Source organism: Cupressus sempervirens, chromosome 4 (assembly GCF_028749045.1).
Source record: "Cupressus sempervirens isolate cs-2001-9-10 chromosome 4, ASM2874904v1, whole genome shotgun sequence".
NCBI lineage: Eukaryota > Viridiplantae > Streptophyta > Pinopsida > Cupressales > Cupressaceae > Cupressus > Cupressus sempervirens.
Window position 1 is genome coordinate 538422788 of NC_143121.1, and position 19106 is coordinate 538441893.

A 19106-nucleotide genomic window follows, 5' to 3' on the forward strand; every position below is an offset into this window, starting at 1 on the left:
TGATGATTGAGAATTTGTAATGTCTACATTTTTGTGAGCGTCAAATTTTAAATGATTAGCCTATTTTCTGATCCTCATAGGCTAATGGACTTGTTTAGGGGGTCTAGTTGGTAGAGCCAAAGATAGATTCCCACTTTGAATTGGTGAAATGATCTAGTGAAATTGTGCTCTAAGGTGTTTTCATTTAGAGACATCCTCGTGCTTCAACAATGTTTGGAATGGTGTGGGAATTCATTGTTAATTGTAGGAAATATGTTATAATGTTGGAGGCTGTTATGATATAGATCACAGTCACATTAAAGACTACGTTGGGTGTTTTAGGAAGCCACCATTGTTGTGTTTCCAAGATCGCTGTAAATGTACTAAGCACTATGACAATATTTGGTATGTATGCTCAAAATAGCAGCGACCCTTTATTTATAATGAGAAAAGAATAAGAAGAGACATGTCCCTTCATCCCTTCATGGGACATGTCTATTTGTTAATTTGATAATTAATATTATTTGATCATTAATTAATATAATTAATTTCTCTCATATATATATATATATAAGTTTATCTGAGAAAAGCTACCAAACATCAACATTCCCTCTTAGCTAGGGAGGATAAACACACGTATTACCTCAAAGTAATATCAAGTTAGCAAGATTAAGGATATCTTTAATCAGAAGATATCGATCATTTTGATATCACATTTGATATCAAGAATATTGGTTTCCCAGATTATCGACATATGATATTCACCAAATACTCAATAAGGTTTGATATCACATTTGATATCATGAGTATTGGTCTTTCGCAATACATGACATTCACCAATTACTCAAAAAGTGTTTGATATTATGTCTGATATCATAAGTATTGGCCTCCCTAAATATTAATGATATTCACCAAATACTCTTTGAGTAACAGCCTTCTAGAATGTTGAGATGAAAGATATTCACCAAACACTATGAGTAATGGCCTTCTAGAACATCAAGTCGTGTGATATTCACCAAGTACTTTGTGAGTAATGGCCTTCCAAAACATCAAGACGCTTGATATTCACCAAGTACTTTGTGTAATGGCCTTCCAAAATATCAATATGCATAACATTCACCATATACTAGAAAAATGTTTATAAGGTATGTGCACACGCATTCTCATAATGCTTACCATATAAACATCCACCATGCAAAGTATAATCTATTATGATTTGCATAGACATCATAAGATGTCCATCATAATAGAAAATTAAGTTATTGTAAGATGGTCACCTTTCAATAACTTTTGCAAATACAAGTGACATCATTTGGAAGTCGTCACTTCCTCATGATGTACATAGAGGGGTAGGCCCATTGAAATCACATAGTCATGAGGTATATTTATGACTCACAGTCCTCTTGACTACGTTGGGTGTTTTAGGAAGCCACCATTGTTGTGTTTCCGAGATTGCTGTAAATGTACTAAGCACTGCCACAATATTTGGTATGTATGCTCCAAATGGCAGCGACCCTTTATTTATAATGAGAAAAGAATAAGAAGAGACATGTCCCTCCATTCTACTCTATGACGACCTTCATTTGCAAAGCGTACGGCCTATCACATAACTACCGTACGGCCTCTATTTATATACCGTACGACCTCCACATATCAACCATACGGCCTTCCTTGTTACCGTATGACCATCACCTCACCTCACCGTATGGCTTCATCTTTGACCGTACACCACCCTCTGTTCATTGCACAAACACTTTAGTTTTGCCAGGCCTACCCTACGGATGGAATTCTACTTGCTGGTGACTCACCATTAGGCCGTACAGCCATTCCTTTGCTCCTTCCATAGCCAATTCAGCAATTCCATGGAGATACTTAGATAGAAACATTGCACTTTCTCCTCATTGTTGCTAACTCCGCTCTGTGATAGGAATGGGCGTTGATCATATGTTTCTCTTAGTCATTGAATTTGCTGGGTCAATTATTTTTTCTAAGTTAGATCAATTTATCCTTATTGAATTAAATTGACGATGAACTCCTGGATTTAAAAAACATCCTATGCCTTGCACCCTGAATCTATATTTCTGTTTCTTGTGTAAATCATTTGATCCTTATCGTTACTGGTTCACTCAAGGGATTTTATCGAGGCTCTTCCATGTCCATTCCATACCACAATCTCTGGAACAATTCCTAGATGCGTGGGATTGTATTTTTCTTTGGATTGCTCCTGGCTGACAATTGTCCCTCTATATTATGTCTTTCTCCTTACTCTCCATTTCACACTATATAAATTTTCTTAATAATCAACAATGGAATATGGGAAGCTTCAACTGATCAATGTATCTAGCTATGCCTGTCTGTCAGATGCGTAGGATTCATTATGCATTATTGCAATTTTTTGTTCTTGATCAAAACAGTATTGCGATATATATCCCTGTTGGACGTCTTCTTTGTTTCCTGCTTGATCCAGACTGATATCCTCTGTTGTTTGAAAGAAGACAGGAGAAATTTAAAACCATGGCTCTAATATCATGTTGAGTTTCCAGGATCGCTGCAAATGTACTAACCACTGCCATAATATTTGGTATGTCTGCTCCAAATGGCAGCGACCCGTTATTTATAATGAGAAAAGAATGAGAAGAGACATGTCCTTTCATGGGACACATTTATTCGTTAATTTGATAATTAATATAATTGATAATGAATATTTTTTGATAATTAATTAATATAATTAATTTCTCTCATATAATAAGAAACTTATATATGTAAATTATATCTCATATATAATTATATATAGGTATTTGACAGAAGCTACCAAACATCAACAACCATTACTCTGCAGGCCGCAATGATTACTTGGAGGGTCTGTGTTTGAGATATGCGTACCCGACAGTATTCTACAGGCAGAGTCCATTGATAAGAGACTGTGATTTAATTGTATGAACAACGTATGACAGATTTCAGGCATGTTTGGATATGCAACTGTGTCATAATTTCCTAGCTTTGGCATCAATTTGGAATGTTTTCAGGGCCAGTGATTTCAATGTGGATTAAAATATGAAGCATGCAAATCAGTCACGGGTTCATTTCATTTGTCTTTTAAAATATAAACTTGTGCATTATATTTGAATTTTTCATAGACAATTATTGGAATAGAGTTGATAAGTAAATTAGTTGCATTGTAATTTGTTATTTCAAGCATTGCAATTTAAATTTCATGCATTGGCATATGTTTGGAATTGCAAAACCATTTAAATACAATCAAGCACCCACATACACATTCAAAAAGTCAGAATTTTTGTATTGCATGTCAATTGTTTGATGAAATGTCAAAAGGTCAGAATTAGTCTTTAGTGTTAGAACTCGCAGGGGTTCTTACAATGGTATCAGAGCTTGCATGCAAAGTGTTTGATTAAATGTCAAACATCCATCATTAAAAACATAAAATCAGATCTGTGACAATATCCTTGTGTGGGATAATACAAAATTCAATTCCACCTTTCCGCTTCTTTTGGATTCAATTATCTTGCGACTTCCAATTGCACCATTTTATTATTTGGATATTTTGGAAGTCTGTGAAGATGATAAGAGAATCCCAGTAGAGAAATATGAGAGAATGTTGGGAATTGAATGAACCAAGAGCTGTAATTTGCACCAGCTTCATTACTTCCTTTGACAACCTTCTGTGAAAGTTTCCTTGGAGAGATCTGACAATATACATGGGAAATGCAACAATGGCTGTCAGGTAATTAAGGACACTATACAAGTGCAACTGATGATAAGAATTGTGCACTTTTAACTGGTTTGGACCACATTCTTTGGGTCCTCTGCATCTTAGTCCTTTATATGTGTGAATACAATGTAGGAGCTCATATAAAAAGCCTTGGAATGCTCCAAATTCTGAATTGCTCAACTAGCTTGTACCTGGTCATTCTTGACCAGTCCACATTGTTGATTCTATCTGTTACTTCTTCATAAAAATACCACACCCATGGCTCAAAAATGCAAGCATGGGCATCACATTATTCTTTCAACATCGCCAAATTGCTATAGTTTCACTTGATATCGAAACAGATAATCTGCTTGGGCAATCTGGAATGGTGAGCCTTGGGATTCTGCAAACACTTATGGTTGATAAATTCATCACAATTGTTAGTCCCAACATTATAGACCCTCAGTGCCCTCTCTTTCGTTTTGTATACCATAGGCTAGTAGGTCGGGATTCCAAAAGCCTCAACAATTGCCAGTGAAGTGAGATTCACCAACAACTTACCATCTAGAGCTTGAGTGATCTTCTGTTTTGCATTATAATGCTCTGCGCAACCTACTATCAGATCAGTAACACTGGATGGAAAGGAGGAAGTATCAGGACGCTAGATTGCAGGAAATCAAATTCCACCACAATTCCACTTTTGGTTGTTTTCTTGGCTAGGAACATTGGAAAATATTCCTTGTGACTGAACATTCTTCTGTTTAACTCCTCCATATTGAGGCCTCCTAGGTTTGTGCCACCAACCTCCTTTGATTTCGACACAATCTTCAATGCTGAAAGAAATCCCTTTAGTTCGTTCTTGATCAAAGTCTGCCTTGACAAGCCTGATCCCCTTGATTTCACCATCTTCTTCCTACAAGATAGGAATAAATAACATGAAACTGATGTCTAAGAATTCAAATAAATTAAAATACATTTCTACAACTCTCATTCTAGACTTGGAATTATTTTAGAACTTAAAGAAGAAAACCTCTTGATTTTAAATTCACCACAAACTTTGCTTCTTTCCGAAAACTCATGGATCTTTTCTCCAACTCTTCAACTTGATGTGTGAAAATGAACTGAAGCCTCTTTTATCTAGAAAATTTGTCCACAAGCTTGCTAAGTTGGCGATGGGTTAATCTTAGCAATTGTATTAAATACTCCCTATAAAACGTTTGAAGTTTCTATTTTGGGATAGAATCTCTCGTCATCTTACAAGTTGCGAAAAAAATATTCTTATCCAAATGCCATTTTAATTTTTTTTGGAAGATTCTATTTTGGTGTTTTGACTTCATCATCACACCATTTCATGGCACACATTAGATTGAGAAGTGGATTTTTCAACACTTCCAAGTTTTTAACATTTCTAATTTTTAGCAATGCCAACCTTGGGCGCATAGTAGATATTGGGTGGAACTCGATACTTATTCAATTTTTCATCACACCTTGAAATTTCTTCCTCGAGCACACATATTACACAAGGAAGTGGATTTATCATACTTAAGTAAATTCCAATATTTCCAACATCTCTGGCAATCTCGACCTTGGATTTTCAACACTTAGCCATCTTTTACTCATTCCTTGCAACTACCTTGGGTGCACACGAGGTAGGAATGGGGATTTTAATATTTTGATAAATTCGCTTGATCAATATGTTTTAGCCTAGATGAGATATAGTGAAGTACTCTTGGACTTTATGGAATTCTTTCCACCTAGAGAATCCATGCCCTTGGGCACATATTAGGCAAGTCAAAGGAATTTCATGTTTTGGAGAGAATCCATGACATACGTAAATTAACACCTCCAGCACGAAGTAGACATGGGATTCTTGGCATTGGAACATATTTTTTGGCACTAGAGAATTAGTGCTTATAGGCGCTATTGAGCATGGGAGGCAGATGTTTGAATGTTGAGGAAAGTCCTTGCTTAAAGAAAACTAGCACCCATAGGTTCTCACTTTGGGCATGGGAGAGGAATTTTTTGTTTTGGAAGAATTCCTTGCATCCTTGGAATCAATGTACCTATGATGGAATCAATGGTCCTCTATGAAATCTTCTGCAGTTAGTAGAAGATGGATCTATTCATTTACTCTTTGTCCCTACCTTATAGTAGAAAGAATCTATCTACCATGCCTTTATGGCCAGCATACCTGCAAATGATGTGAAATCTTTAGTTACTCTATGTCCCTACCTCAGAGCAGAAAGAATCTATCTACCATGCCTTTATGGCCAACATACCTGCAGATCATGTGAAATCTTTGCCTGGTAAAAAATTTCAGTTGATTTTCTCCAAAACATGCCTAGGGTTTTCTGCCTAGAGAGATCTCGAGCTAGGGTTTTGCGTCTGGTTCATTTTCCTCTGCAACCCGTGGTCATTTTTTTCAAAAATTTGGACAAGTTGTGTTTTTTTTTTTAATAAAAAAAACTACGACTAGGGCTGAAGTTTTTCTTTGAAAATCGTGACCAAATCAGTGGTGGTATTTGGCATTTTTTTGCATATCCGATTTGGAGATAGGTCTGCGTTTTTTGGCACCGTTTTTGAAATTTGCGGCCAGGAAAAAATGGCGTTTGGCATCCGTTTTTCTAGTTTTTTGGCATCCGTTTTTTCGGTGTTTGGCATCTCACGTGCAATATACATCCCAACAAGCTCATGCACAGTCTACGGGGCTTGAAATTGTGAGCTTTTTTGGCATTTTTTATTGCCGTTTTTTGTAGATAGGATTTGGCACATTCGCACACTTGCAATAGCGAAATAGAGTTTTTTTTGGCTCACACTCCCTCTTACATAGTGGTCTCTGGTTGAGGGACTCTTTCTGGAACAAAAATTGACCATTTCTATCAACAATTCGCCATTTTTCCTGCAAACTTCGACCTTCCAAGCAACCGGCTAGGGTTTTGCTTGAAACCCTAATTTTTGGGGTCAAATTTTTTTTTGATTGCAGAGTCTTGGTGGGTTATTCGAGATCTCAAATCGGTCTTCATTAGATTTTTTCAGGTGCCTTGATTTTCAAGCCAACGGATCCGGATTCCAACAATGTATTATTTTTGGGTTTTTCGAGCTCTCTTTTTGGGTACTTATCTGATTTTTCCGGGTCTTTCATTTTCTCACCTTGAAGTTTGTGCCATTTGAGATATTCGTATATTATGAGGATCTATATCAGCAGCATTAGAACTCAGAGTCAATTAAGAAGCAAGCCAATGTTGCCCAACACTCAGAGCAGAAAGAATCTATCTACCATGCATTTATGGCCAACATACTTGCAGATCATGTGAAATCTTCTGCCTGGTACATAGATTCCGGTGCCTCTTGACATTTCACTCAGAGGTGTGATTGGTTTGTTGAATTCACTCCCTATTCTGACTCAATAATCTTTGGAGGTGGCGAAGAATGCAATATTGTCGGCAAGGGCAATGTTCAGATTCAGTCTGGAGGAAGAAGACTCATGTTCCTTGATGTATGTTATGCTCCTTGCATGAAACATAATCTTCTGTCCGTCAGTCAGATTATAAAGCATTCCCCTCAGCTAGATGTTGTTTTCAGTGGAAATAAGTGTTCGATTATTGATCGTGCTTCTCGCACTACACTTGCTGTCGATCTTGAGGATTAGGGTATTTATAGGCTTGTAGATTCAGGCGATTCCCTTGAGTGTGCCTTCATCGCCAAATCATCCACTCTCAGCAGCCTCTAGCATCAGTGATACGATCACTTGAACATTCAATATCTAGCACAACTTGCTCGGGATAATTTAGTCCATGGCCTACCTGATATCTAGACCTAGAACCATCGCATTTGTGGAGCTTGCCAAGCAAGGAAGCAACATAGGACACCATTTAAGGATGGTGAATCATGGCGGGCATCTAAAGTACTCTAGCTGGTCACGCTGATGTATGTGCTCCTATGAATACTCCTATTATTGGGAATAGGTACTTCTTACTCTTTGTGGATGATTTCAGTCGCAAAATGTGGTTATATTTTCTTAATGAAAAATTAGATGCTTTTCCTGTATTTCAGTAGTTTAAAGCCCTAGTAGAAAAAGAGTCTGGTTCCCCCATCCATAATCTTAGGACCGATAATGGGGGGAACCTCTGTTCTTCTTCTTTTTCTACCTTTTGTACTACTCATGGCATCAGATGCCAATTCACCACACCTCGCACCCCTCAGCAAAACGATGTTGTAGAGCGTCGAAACTGTACCATCACAGAAATGGCTAGGGCTATGCTAGAACATAGAAATGTTCCCAGAAAATATTGGGCAGAAGCAGTATCCATAGTTGTCTACCTTCTTAACCGGTCACCCACCCTTCCAGTTAATCATAAGACTCCTGAGGAAGCTTGGTTTGGTCGCAAACCTAGGATCAACCATTTGGAAGTTTTTGGCTCTCTAGCATATGTATGGATTCTTGATGCCAAACGCACTAAGTTGGATTCCAAAAGCTAGAAACTCATGTTTATAAGATACAGTCACACACATAAGGCCTACAGACTGATTGATGTAAGCACTATTCGTTTAATCTTCAGTTATGATGTTGTGTTTGATGAGGAATTCGAACCATTTCAGCTCTCTACCTCCCCGCTGGATTCCAAGATTCAGTCTTCAGCAATCTCTGACTTGGGTTCTGTTTTATATGAGTCATCTAATGCTACTGACACACCACCTTAGCGACCTCCAGATAATATAGCTCTTGCTCTTGCTCCTCATCCAACTATTCTGACAGCATCTGATATTGGCTCCTCGACTCTTTGGCCAAAATGGTGGGCTCAAATGATTAGTGTTCTTTGTCCTGATGAACTCATTGAGGGTAGAACCTCTAGAAATAAGAGCATTCAACGCAACACAGCTAATGTTGCTCTTATGGCCAACATCCATAGTATCCCTAAGCCCCAGACATATGTAGAGGCCAAAGGAATTCTAGAATGGGAACAGGCAATGGATGCTGAGCTTCAGAGTTTTCAAAAGAATCACAGCTGGGTTCTTTCAGATCTCCCTCTTGGGAAGAAACCCATTAGCTATAAATGGGTCTATAAGGTCAAGTACCATGCAGATGGTACCTTGGACAAATACAAAAATCTCCCTTCTGGGAAGAAACCCATTAGCTATAAATGGGTCTATAAGGTCAAGTACCATGCAGATGGTACCTTGGACAAATACAAAGCCAGACTTGTTGCTCGAGGATTCACCCAATGTGAAGGCATTGACTATGAGGAGACCTTTGCCCTGACAACGAATATGAGCACTATTCACCTGCCTCTTGCCATTGTAGCTCAGTATGGTTGGAAAGTTCATCAGATGGATGTGAAGAGCGCTTTTCTCAATGGTGAATTACAGGAAGAAGTCTACATGATGCAGCCCCCAGGTTTCAAGGTTGCCAGTTCAGAACCAAAAGTATATAGACTCCAGAAGGCCCTCTATGGTCTTAAACAGGCCTCTCGGGCTTGGTACCTAAAGATTGATTAGTACTTGGTTGCTTAGGGATTTCAGCATAGCCCGTCAGACAGTAATCTGTATATTAAATATTTTGGTAATGATATTCTTTTTTCTTGTTGTCTATGTGGATGATTTGATCATTATTGGGAGTTCAAAACATTTGATTTCAGAAATCAAAAAGGATCTATCCAAAATTTTTGATATGATAGATCTCGGATTGCTTCATTATTGTTTAGGTATTGAGGTTTGGCAGACTGACAATAGTATTTTTTTTGTCTTAGTCCAAGTATGCCAGAAATTTGCTTGACAGGTTTCGAATGCAGGATTGCAAATCTGTCTCCACTCCAATGGAGACTGGTCTGAAATTGTCCGCACAATCTGATTCTCTTCCTGTAGATGAAACACTCTTCAGGCAACTCGTAGGTAGTCTCATCTACCTTACTACTACTAGACCTGATCTCAGTTTTGTAGTTAGCTACATCTCACGGTTCATGACGAACCCCAGGACTGATCATTAGATTGCAGCGAAATGTGTGTTGCGCTATGTACATGGTACTTCAGATTATGGTCTTCTTTACACAAGGAGTGCTACTCCTCAGCTCAGTGGATTCAATTTCTTTCGATTGGGCCGGCTCAGTTGATGACAGGAAATCTACTTCTAGCTGTGTTCAGTATCAGATTTGCAACAGTTACCTGGACCAGTAAGATGCAACAGGCACGGGCACTCTCCTCTACAGAAGTAGAATATCGAGGAGCTGTCAAGGCAGCTTGTGAAGCAGTTTGTCTCCGTTAGATGCTTGTAGATATGCATATTCCTCAAGCAGGTCCGACTTCTTTGTTTTCAGACAATCAAGGAGTTCTCAAACTTGCCAAGAACCCAACGTTTCATGAACAAACCAAGCACATAGAGCTTCATTGCCATTACATCCAACAGTTAGTAGAAGATGAATCTATTTAGTTAGTCTATGTCCCTACCTCAAAGCAACCGACATATATTTTCACAAAACTGCTTGGTCTTGACAAGTTTGTTAAATTCAGGGGATCTATTGGTGTAGTAAATAGCTTGAGCATTAAGGGGGGCTATGAGAATAGTCTTTATGTTTCTTTTTAATGCTCACCGTTGTACCTTATTGTATCTCTGTAAATATTAGAATGTTTCTAATATTTAGGTGTAGTCTAGAATAGAATGTTTCTATTCTATTCGACTCTCCTCTTTGTATATATAGGTCATTTGATCTCTGATTAACAAGTCAAGTATTCAGCGATTTACGCTTGTAACAATTCTTGACATTGGAACATATTTTTTGGCACTAGAGAATTAGTGCTTATATGCGCTATTGAGCATGGGAGGCAGATGTTTGAATGTTGAGGAAATTCCTTGCTTAAAGAGAACTAGCACCCATGGGTTCTCACTTTGGGCATGGGGGAGGAATTTTTTGTTTTAGAAGAATTCCTTGCATCCTTGGAATCAATGTTCTTGAGACTTGGGGAGTGAAATTTATTAACCATTTTTGTATTCCTCCATGTCTTTTTGATCAAAACTTTGCCATTTTGACTGTTTCTTTCTTTTTGCAACTTGGGCGCATTTGAGGAACCATGGAACTTTCCAACACAGCCATTGTTTGCATGATTTTCCACTTTGGGCATTGAATGGGATGGAATCAAGGATTTTCCCAATATTGATATTTCATTGCTTTAAGCTTTTTCCACTTTTGGACATTTTTTCAGGATGTTCTCAAGCTTAGTGAATTTTGGATCAACTACCTTAACTGTCCATTTTTTCAGATTTAGAACTAGGTGGTCTCTATGTATTTCTCTACTAGTGCTCATCAGTTGCTAGAAATATACCTGTCAAAAATAGAATTACTGAAAATAGTAAGTTTGTTTAAATACAAAATTAGATCATTTTGGGACATAGTGACACTTAAAAAACACTGCTAAAAATAGTAAGTTGTTGCAAACTTAAATTTAAGCCAATCCAAGACAAAGTGAAGCTTACTAAAAATAAAAATTTCTAAAGATATCAAGTTAAAAAAAAGTCAAAAATTCACTAGCATTCTCTTTGAAAGATTAATTCTCTTTTCGTGCTAGATTGAATTCAGTGTTCTTCACAGAACTTCCCTTTTCAAGACCTAAGGCAAATGAGATCCCATTTTCAAACATAGCCTAGATTGTTCAGTGCTCACTCAAAACACAAGGAACTTTGGGAAATTGAGCCAAAATTAACAGGGACACAAAATCAAATGACTAAGTCGGCAAAAATGTAGGGGGTCCCCAATTGTAATGGGGCGACGTGTGAAAAGGTCACAATAAATGGGTGTGATATAGTAAATTTGATTGTTTAATTGCAGTAGCACCATGGTTTTCTAACTAAAACCATTTTTGATTGTTTACTTTTGTTCGTTTTATTAAGTACTGTACACAAATTGCAGGGACGTGTAACATGTAATGGACCTTTTTCAAACCTTTGTTTTGTTATGAGAAATATTATTGTGAGTTAAGCATTCAATTTACTCTGCAACACCTCTTGGTTTGCTATCTCATAATTAGTCTTCTAGGTTGTCATATGTTTTAAATTCTACAACTTGATAATTCTGTAATGCAACAAAGTTTTAAGCAGAAGAATAAAACATTTATTCACTGCACACTTATTTTTTTCTTTCTAGGTTAAATATCTTAGCAGAGATTTATTTAGAATAAACCCAAAATAGTTTAATACAATTTCACATATCCTGTATACATCATAAGAATTTGACTCAATTTGTAATGCTAGTTGTCATTATCAATTCTAGCCAAGCATGAAGTAGAAACCGAAGTTACAAAACTTATGCATGTAGCATTACCATTCTGTTGCTTGTGCAATGAGAGAATGACAAGAAATTTGTTCTTGAAATGAAGACCATTTCTATGAACAGTTGTTTTCTGTACTTTACATAGAGGAATATATCTGAAATTTGATGCAAATTTATTGTTATGTCCACATCTAAAGTCTGTGTGTGTTTGTGTAGAGGTAGAGACGATGGTGTTAGAGTGGCTTGCCAATTTTTTTCTTAACTAGTTCATTTTACATTAATATTTCATTCAATTGGTATTTATATATCAATAAAATTTATGCTCTTTATCTTCATCTGGAGAAAATCAGAAATGGTTTGATGGATAAAATAAAAGGTGAAATGATGGTTTGAATTAAGGTTAGACAAGTTTATAGGGTGAGTATGTCTTCTGACATTATTGTGATAGACTCCATACTCATAGTGCATATACAGAATTCTTATCGAAGTTTATCTTATTTGGCAGTTGACATATAATGGTAGGTCAATACCTTTGCCATTCAATATGGATATATTTAAATGGTCAGAGGAAACTCGCAAAATTCTAGATACAGCACAACTACCAGAAGGAATTAAATTCTACAATATATTTGGCACAACATATGAGACACCTTTTAGTGTATGGTATGCAATATGTATTTCCACTTTGAATTTTTACACTTCATTTAAAGAAAGAATGGGTTTTTCAAACAATGTGATTTAATGATTTTTTTGGGGTATGTTGTAGCTATGGAACAGAGACTTCACCGATTGGCAACTTGCAAGAAATTTGTGACTCAAAGGTATAGATCATTTTCATTCATATAAACTGAGACATTAATGCATGAGGTAAAATAATGTACATGCAAACTTCATATTTCATGCTTACATGTAAAACATGACTGCACTTCATTGCTAATTTGTCTTGTCTAGTGCTTGTCAATGCTCTCACACTTCTTTTCCTAAAATCTTTTTTTTTGTAGTTGAATCACTCGCTTTCATGCTTCTCTTATGATACTTTGTCGTGTCTCACAATTTAATACCATACCATTCAGTCTTTAGTTGTGTAAACATCCTTTAAATAAATCATATGGAAATAGTAGAAGTGCCAAGATTTTTGATTAATTCTCTTCACTCTAGTGTAGACTGTTGATATCCATGCATGGAACAGAGCCACTAAGGTTATCATCCATTATGCTTGTCACTTCTTCAAATGCAGGAATTTCGGAGATATAGGTTTCATATGTGATGCTTGAAGTTTTATAAGCTTTTATGTTGTTCTTAAAACAATAACAAATCATTTAGTCTTGTCAAAGTTATTTGCTAATGAGACACCGATTATTTTTAATTTAGAAATGGAATGAATGTGCATATAATTAGTGACAGAGTTTTGAATTAAGTGAAGCATGCCAAATCTATTAAGATGATTTAAATTTGTTCTATTAGCAAACTTTCTGATAGCAAACTTTCTCTCTTTGATCATGTCATTTTTTGCTTGAAATCTTGTTATCAGTTCATTAGGAAAACCCCCTAGACTCATGTACAATTTGCTCCTTGTTTGAGTATGGATGCAGTTCAGCTATGGCATTGGCAAGGGTTCTGACTTTACTTTTGGGTTCTTTTCTGGTGAATCAGTGCTTCACATATGTGAGCATTGCTTGGATGCGATGAGTGCCTAGTGTTCCATTCATTTTCATAAGAGATGGGTTCTTGTGAATTGCTACTTATGAAATATGGGTCAATAAGTTTGACTCAAAAACTACTTAGTTGAATCTTGATAGCAATATCATATTTTAATATAATTTACCAATCTTTGGAGGGAAATCAGAACAATTTTGTTTGTTATGCTCTTTTCATTTCTGCTTGAATATTTGCTAAGGATGTAAATGGCACAATGGAAACAAGGAAGATCCTTTACTTTTTTTATTTGAAGAAAATCTCATTTCATTGATTTAACTCTTGTAATTATGTCTTGCACTACAATATGCTAGATATTCTATGTCCAAATTGGCAACATTGCCCATGATGGAATCATTCTATAGTATTATTATATTATTAATTTATATATTTTACAATTGTGATCACTAATAATTTTAATGAAACAACGTAGGGCAGGCATGGTAGTATAGGAACATTACAAATATTAGTTAAAGCTATTAATAATCAATGTTTTTTTTAATTAATTGTCTATGTCCCCTTCCACATTTGCCCTGGAATCACAGTTACAACATCCTAGGTTTAGGGCTACATCTTTAACAGGTAAAATATATTCTTAATACAATATGTGACTTAAGTTAGATCTTGCAACCATAACCGAGAGAACATTTACATATATATGTATATTTCCAACTAATGGGGTTAGATAATAAGGCATGATATTCATACGATATGAAAATTTTCTCAACACATGCTAGATATTCTATGTCCAAATTGGCAACCTTGCCCATGATGGAATCATTCTATAGTATTATTATATTATTAATTTATATATTTTGCAATTGTGTGATTGTTAATAATTTTAATGAAACAACATAGGGCAGGCTTGGTAGTATAGGAACATTACGAATATTAGTTAAAGCTATTAATAATCAATGTTATCTTTTAATTAATTGTCTATGTCCCCTTCTACATTTGCCCTCGAATCACAATTACAACATGTTAGGTTTAGGGCTACATCTTTAATAGGTAAAATATATTCTTAATACAATATGTAACTTAAGTTAGATCTAGCAACGATAACCAAGAGAACATTTACATATATATGTATATTTCCAACTAATGGGGTTAGATCTAGGATATCGATTCGTTTGGAAATGCAGAGGCTTCCGCATCGGATGCGGACGGATGCGGGATGCTTTTGGAAGCCTTGTGGATGCTGGCCGGAAGCCACCTGTAGGCTCCCGGATGCGTTTGGAAGCCAGTATCCAGCTTCCAGACGCATCCGGGAGCCTGCGGGTGGCTTCCGGCCAGCATCCACAGAGCTTCCAGAAGCATCTGGGAGCATCCACGGGCCCAGCTGCATGAAAAGTGTAAAACTCATTCATGTTATTTATCTTTCCAGCATTCATGTTATTTACACGCTGCTTATCTTTGTTATATATATACATATATGTTTTCTTTAAATGCCAAACTTTGATATTGCTAGTGCCTAGAATATTTGATTATTAAACAGTATGTAGATACAACTTTGTTTATGATGTATGATTCTTAATATTTGTTGCTAATCAAAATCTTTGACCAAAAGTATTCACGCAGACTGTATCTCTTTACTGGGTCTTCAATACTAAATACTCATCTCAGTTGTTATATATTAATATATATAGACATATATTAGTATATTTGATATTTCTTGCATTTCTTTGCATATATATATATATATATATATATATATATATATACACGCTTCCTCCCGCATCCGCATCCAAAAAAAATAAAAATCCCTGCATCCCGTATCCGCTTCGGAATCCGCATCCGAATCGGTAACTTAGGGTTAGATAATAACACATGATATTCATATGATATGAAAATTTTCTCAACACATAAGGGTTTGAAGGAAGAAGCTTGATAAGTCCACAAAGCTATACCACACCAAGCCCAAGAGTAGACACACTCTGTCTTGGCCCCAGTGGTAGGCAACATGTCCATCTACTTCGTGTGGCCTACTTAGCGGAGTGCTTTTATCAACTTTACCTATATGTGCCTCATACCCCTAATGTCAATAGCCATCATTGTAGAGTCAGAGAGGAGACTATATCATCTAAGCCCGACTGGATCTTTGCCCTTTTGGCCCTAGTGGTAGTCAACATAGACATCCACTTGGGGTGGCCTACTTAGATGGTGACCTCATAATCCCCCTCCATAAACCTCCTTGGTTTCATACATGATGGCGACTTACAAATAGATTTATAATGAAGGTTCTTAGAGGCAGCTTACAACCCTTTCTTGCCCTAGAGCCTATCCTTCGGTTTTGAACTCATTCTCAGCTCCAAGGGTCAGCTAGGTGGTGGTTGTTCTTGCTCTAGTTGTTTCATTTTCTCTTCGCATGCACTGTTTTGTGTTCCCTTTGTGGGTTGACACCTTGTCTTGTTTGGACAGTCCCTTGGACCCACTTTTTGGTCTTTTGTTGGACATTAATAAATTTATCTTATCCTATCCTATTACAAACATATGTGTATTATATCTAATCATATATATTTATGCATAGAAAAGAAGATTTTTGACAAATAATATGTAAGCAATATGATCTTGAATGATTAGGTGTTTGCTATCATTCTATGCTCGATCTAGAGGTTATCTTCCTGCTTTGAATTTTGTTCATTCCTCTTGATGTTTTTTTGTGTGTGGATACTTCCTTAGGATGGTCGATGTGCTTTGGGAAATGACTACATGTATGTTTGATGCGTCTCCCTCAAATTATGTGGGAGAGAATCACCTTTTCATCATGTCTTTCTTTTGCAATGGTCAAACTATTCACAATTACCCACCTTTGAAAGAGTCAGAAGCCTTTGTCATTTCTTTGCTCTGTGAGAGTCGGAACCTTTAATAATTACCACCTTTTCAAAGAGCCACAACCTTTCATCATTGTTTCCCTTTGCAAGCGTCATAGCCTTTCATAATAATCCCCTTTGAGAGATCCATAACCTTCACCACTGTTGCCCTTTGCAAGAGTCTCAACTTTTCATAATTACCACCTTTTTGAGAGCCACAACCCTTCATCATTTAAGACCTTTGAAAGAGTCGTAATCTTGCATAATTACAACACTTTTGAAAGGGTCCCAACCCTTCATCATTGCTGTCCTTTAAAACAATCAAAACCTCTCATAACTTTGCCTTTTGAAGGATTCACTTCCTTATTTTCAAATTTCTGTTTATTCCTTTTTCTCTTTCATTAATTCTTTCTTGAATAACTTGCCTTTTTCCTTCTTTTGTCTCTCCCCTTTCAAAGTAAGTTCTCTTCCCCTTTTTATATCTCATGTTCGAGGGGGTCACATCTTTTCATTTTGTTCCCTTTATGCTATATTTTAATTTTATTCTTTTATATTTTATATTTGAAATTTATTTTTTGTTTTACTCTTATATCGTAAAGTAATTATTTTTATTATTAAATTCTATTTCAAAAAGGGGAGATTACATTTTTAAAATATATTTATAATTTTATACAAATATGAATGTCATACAGTAATGCCTAAAAGTGAGAATGCATTTAAAAAACTGTTTATCACAGCATTGTAAAATTTGTCTGTGCTGTGAATTTGTATCAATTATTTCACCTAATCTACTTTGGGATACTGACTGAGAATTGTTTCTTCTCATTTCCAGGCTCAGTACTCTTATGTCGATGGAGATGGAACCATTCCAGGAGAGTCTGCAATGGTAATGTTCTTGTGGGCTATGATTAAAGAGTGAATGCAACTTAGAATTAAAATAGATTACAGACTTTTTGAACAGTAGCATTCGTTAAAACTTATCATAAGTGAAATTGCATCAGCTTCGTAGGTTGTAATTAAAGAGAAATTAGCTGTCCCTTGAATTTTTTTTTCAAATATATTTAGTCTTTCAACTTAGATAATATTTTGTCATTGAAATTCTAAATAGGTTGAAGTGATATGCTATTTGCATTTTCAAAAGTGGAGGCATCGCATTCTATTTTTAATATCTCAAGATATGAAAATTTGGAAGGATAAGTCGAACTAAAAGTAATAATGGTGAGATCCTAGTCTATTAGAGATATCAAAAATACTTGGGAAAGAAACATTAATTAAATCAGATAAAGGAGGTGCAGCTGTGTAAGAAGCCACACCTGTTTACCACTAAGTTTTTTCTCCTCTACTACTGTGTGCTTGTGTTGATCAGCTTGAATGCAAGGAGGTTATATTTTGAGTTTCATGTTTTCGCTGATCTGATATACTTTATCATAACATAGCATTGACATATATTGCATTTAACAACAGAAGGGAAGCAACCAAAGCAAAATGAATTTCATATGCAAGGAATCTCTGTCCTTAATTACTGCATTATTAAGTCTGCTATTATTCTGAAATTCTTATAGCAAACCAAATGAATAGAATGGAATAAATAGCAATCAACCTCTGACCTGTTATATTGCAGCTCAGCTCACTGGAACTTATAAATGGTACCACAGGATGACCTACCTTTTTATGTAGATTTATTGTAGTACAACCCAGAATGCTGCTGTCTCAGGAATGAGCTTTGTCCACAGTCAGAATGACTTATAAAGCCAGAATACATAGATCTCCAAACTCTAAATTTGAAATGTTTATGAGCTAACCTTGGTAGTCAGTGTATTTCTGTTTTGTCTGTAGTTGAACAGTACTCAGAAATCATATTCATATTACATTCTGGAACATCAAGTGTCTACAAATGTCTGTATGCTGACTTACGCCTTGGCACTGCAATGTTCACCAGATATATACCTCTTCTCAAACCAAAGGAGTCATTCTTTTGCAGGACACTCCAGATTTGATGAGGAAGCTGCTCCAAGAAACAGATTGAGTATCAATTTCTTACAATATCAATCACCAGAAATGCAACCATATTGGGAAGCGCAGGACAAAGGTATTCTCCAGCAAGAATCCCAATGTATATTTGCCAACTGTAAAGGCTCTGACTGCATATGCTAAACACAGAACTGTTCCAGCTAAAGAAACTCGCACACCAGAGTCACAGTCATATTCTGAAGGAGTCTCAGACAAACCAAGAAATTACATGGCTCCGAAGTTCTGCTATGGATTGTTACAAATTTCATGCCAAATAATAGGCAGAGCCATGCCAAACTATATAATTCAGGGCAGTCTTCAGAGTCCAGACCACCTGATTAGTTGAGCGTCATGTAGAAATAATATGAGCAGCAGCTTATTTCACGAAACAGCATGGTAAAGACCACACACAGTAGTTAATGATAAAGATTGCAGACTAGTTATATTTCTATGTGAAGTTTAATTATAGTTCAGAAATATTTACTTCTGTGACTTCTCTTCTTTGAACTTCCACCAACTAGCATTCTGTTTTAAATCCTTCCACCAATAGTTATCAACATCCAAGACGCATGTGGCTATTTGAAATTACAAACAATCATGTCTCCTTGCAATTAATCGCACGTTAGCATTCGCACGTTAGCATTT

At 36.2% G+C, this 19106-nt stretch overlaps 1 protein-coding gene and 1 long non-coding RNA gene across 6 annotated transcripts in view; one reads left to right on the top strand and one right to left on the bottom strand.

The window, feature by feature from the left end:
- LCAT3 (lecithin:cholesterol acyltransferase 3) overlaps nucleotides 1-19106 on the top strand; it is a 189902-nt gene that overhangs the window by 135993 nt on the left and 34803 nt on the right. Inside the window, exons 8-12 of one of the 5 annotated variants that reach the window (XR_016363912.1) lie at nucleotides 12452-12609; nucleotides 12713-12767; nucleotides 17284-17337; nucleotides 18391-18540; nucleotides 18612-18948. Coding sequence is in view for 1 of the 5 variants with exons in the window: in XM_089825842.1 (XP_089681968.1) it covers nucleotides 12452-12609; nucleotides 12713-12767; nucleotides 17284-17337 (267 nt within the window). In the remaining 4 variants the exon portion in view is untranslated. Of the gene's footprint in view, nucleotides 1-12451; nucleotides 12610-12712; nucleotides 12768-17283; nucleotides 17338-18390; nucleotides 18541-18611; nucleotides 18949-19106 lie in introns of those variants that run through there. The other 4 variants (XR_016363914.1, XR_016363911.1, XR_016363913.1 and 1 more) reach the window with 4 other exon arrangements.
- Nucleotides 1-19106, bottom strand: part of LOC149562316 (uncharacterized) — a 105396-nt gene that overhangs the window by 50495 nt on the left and 35795 nt on the right. The gene's annotated exons all lie outside the window — the stretch shown is intronic.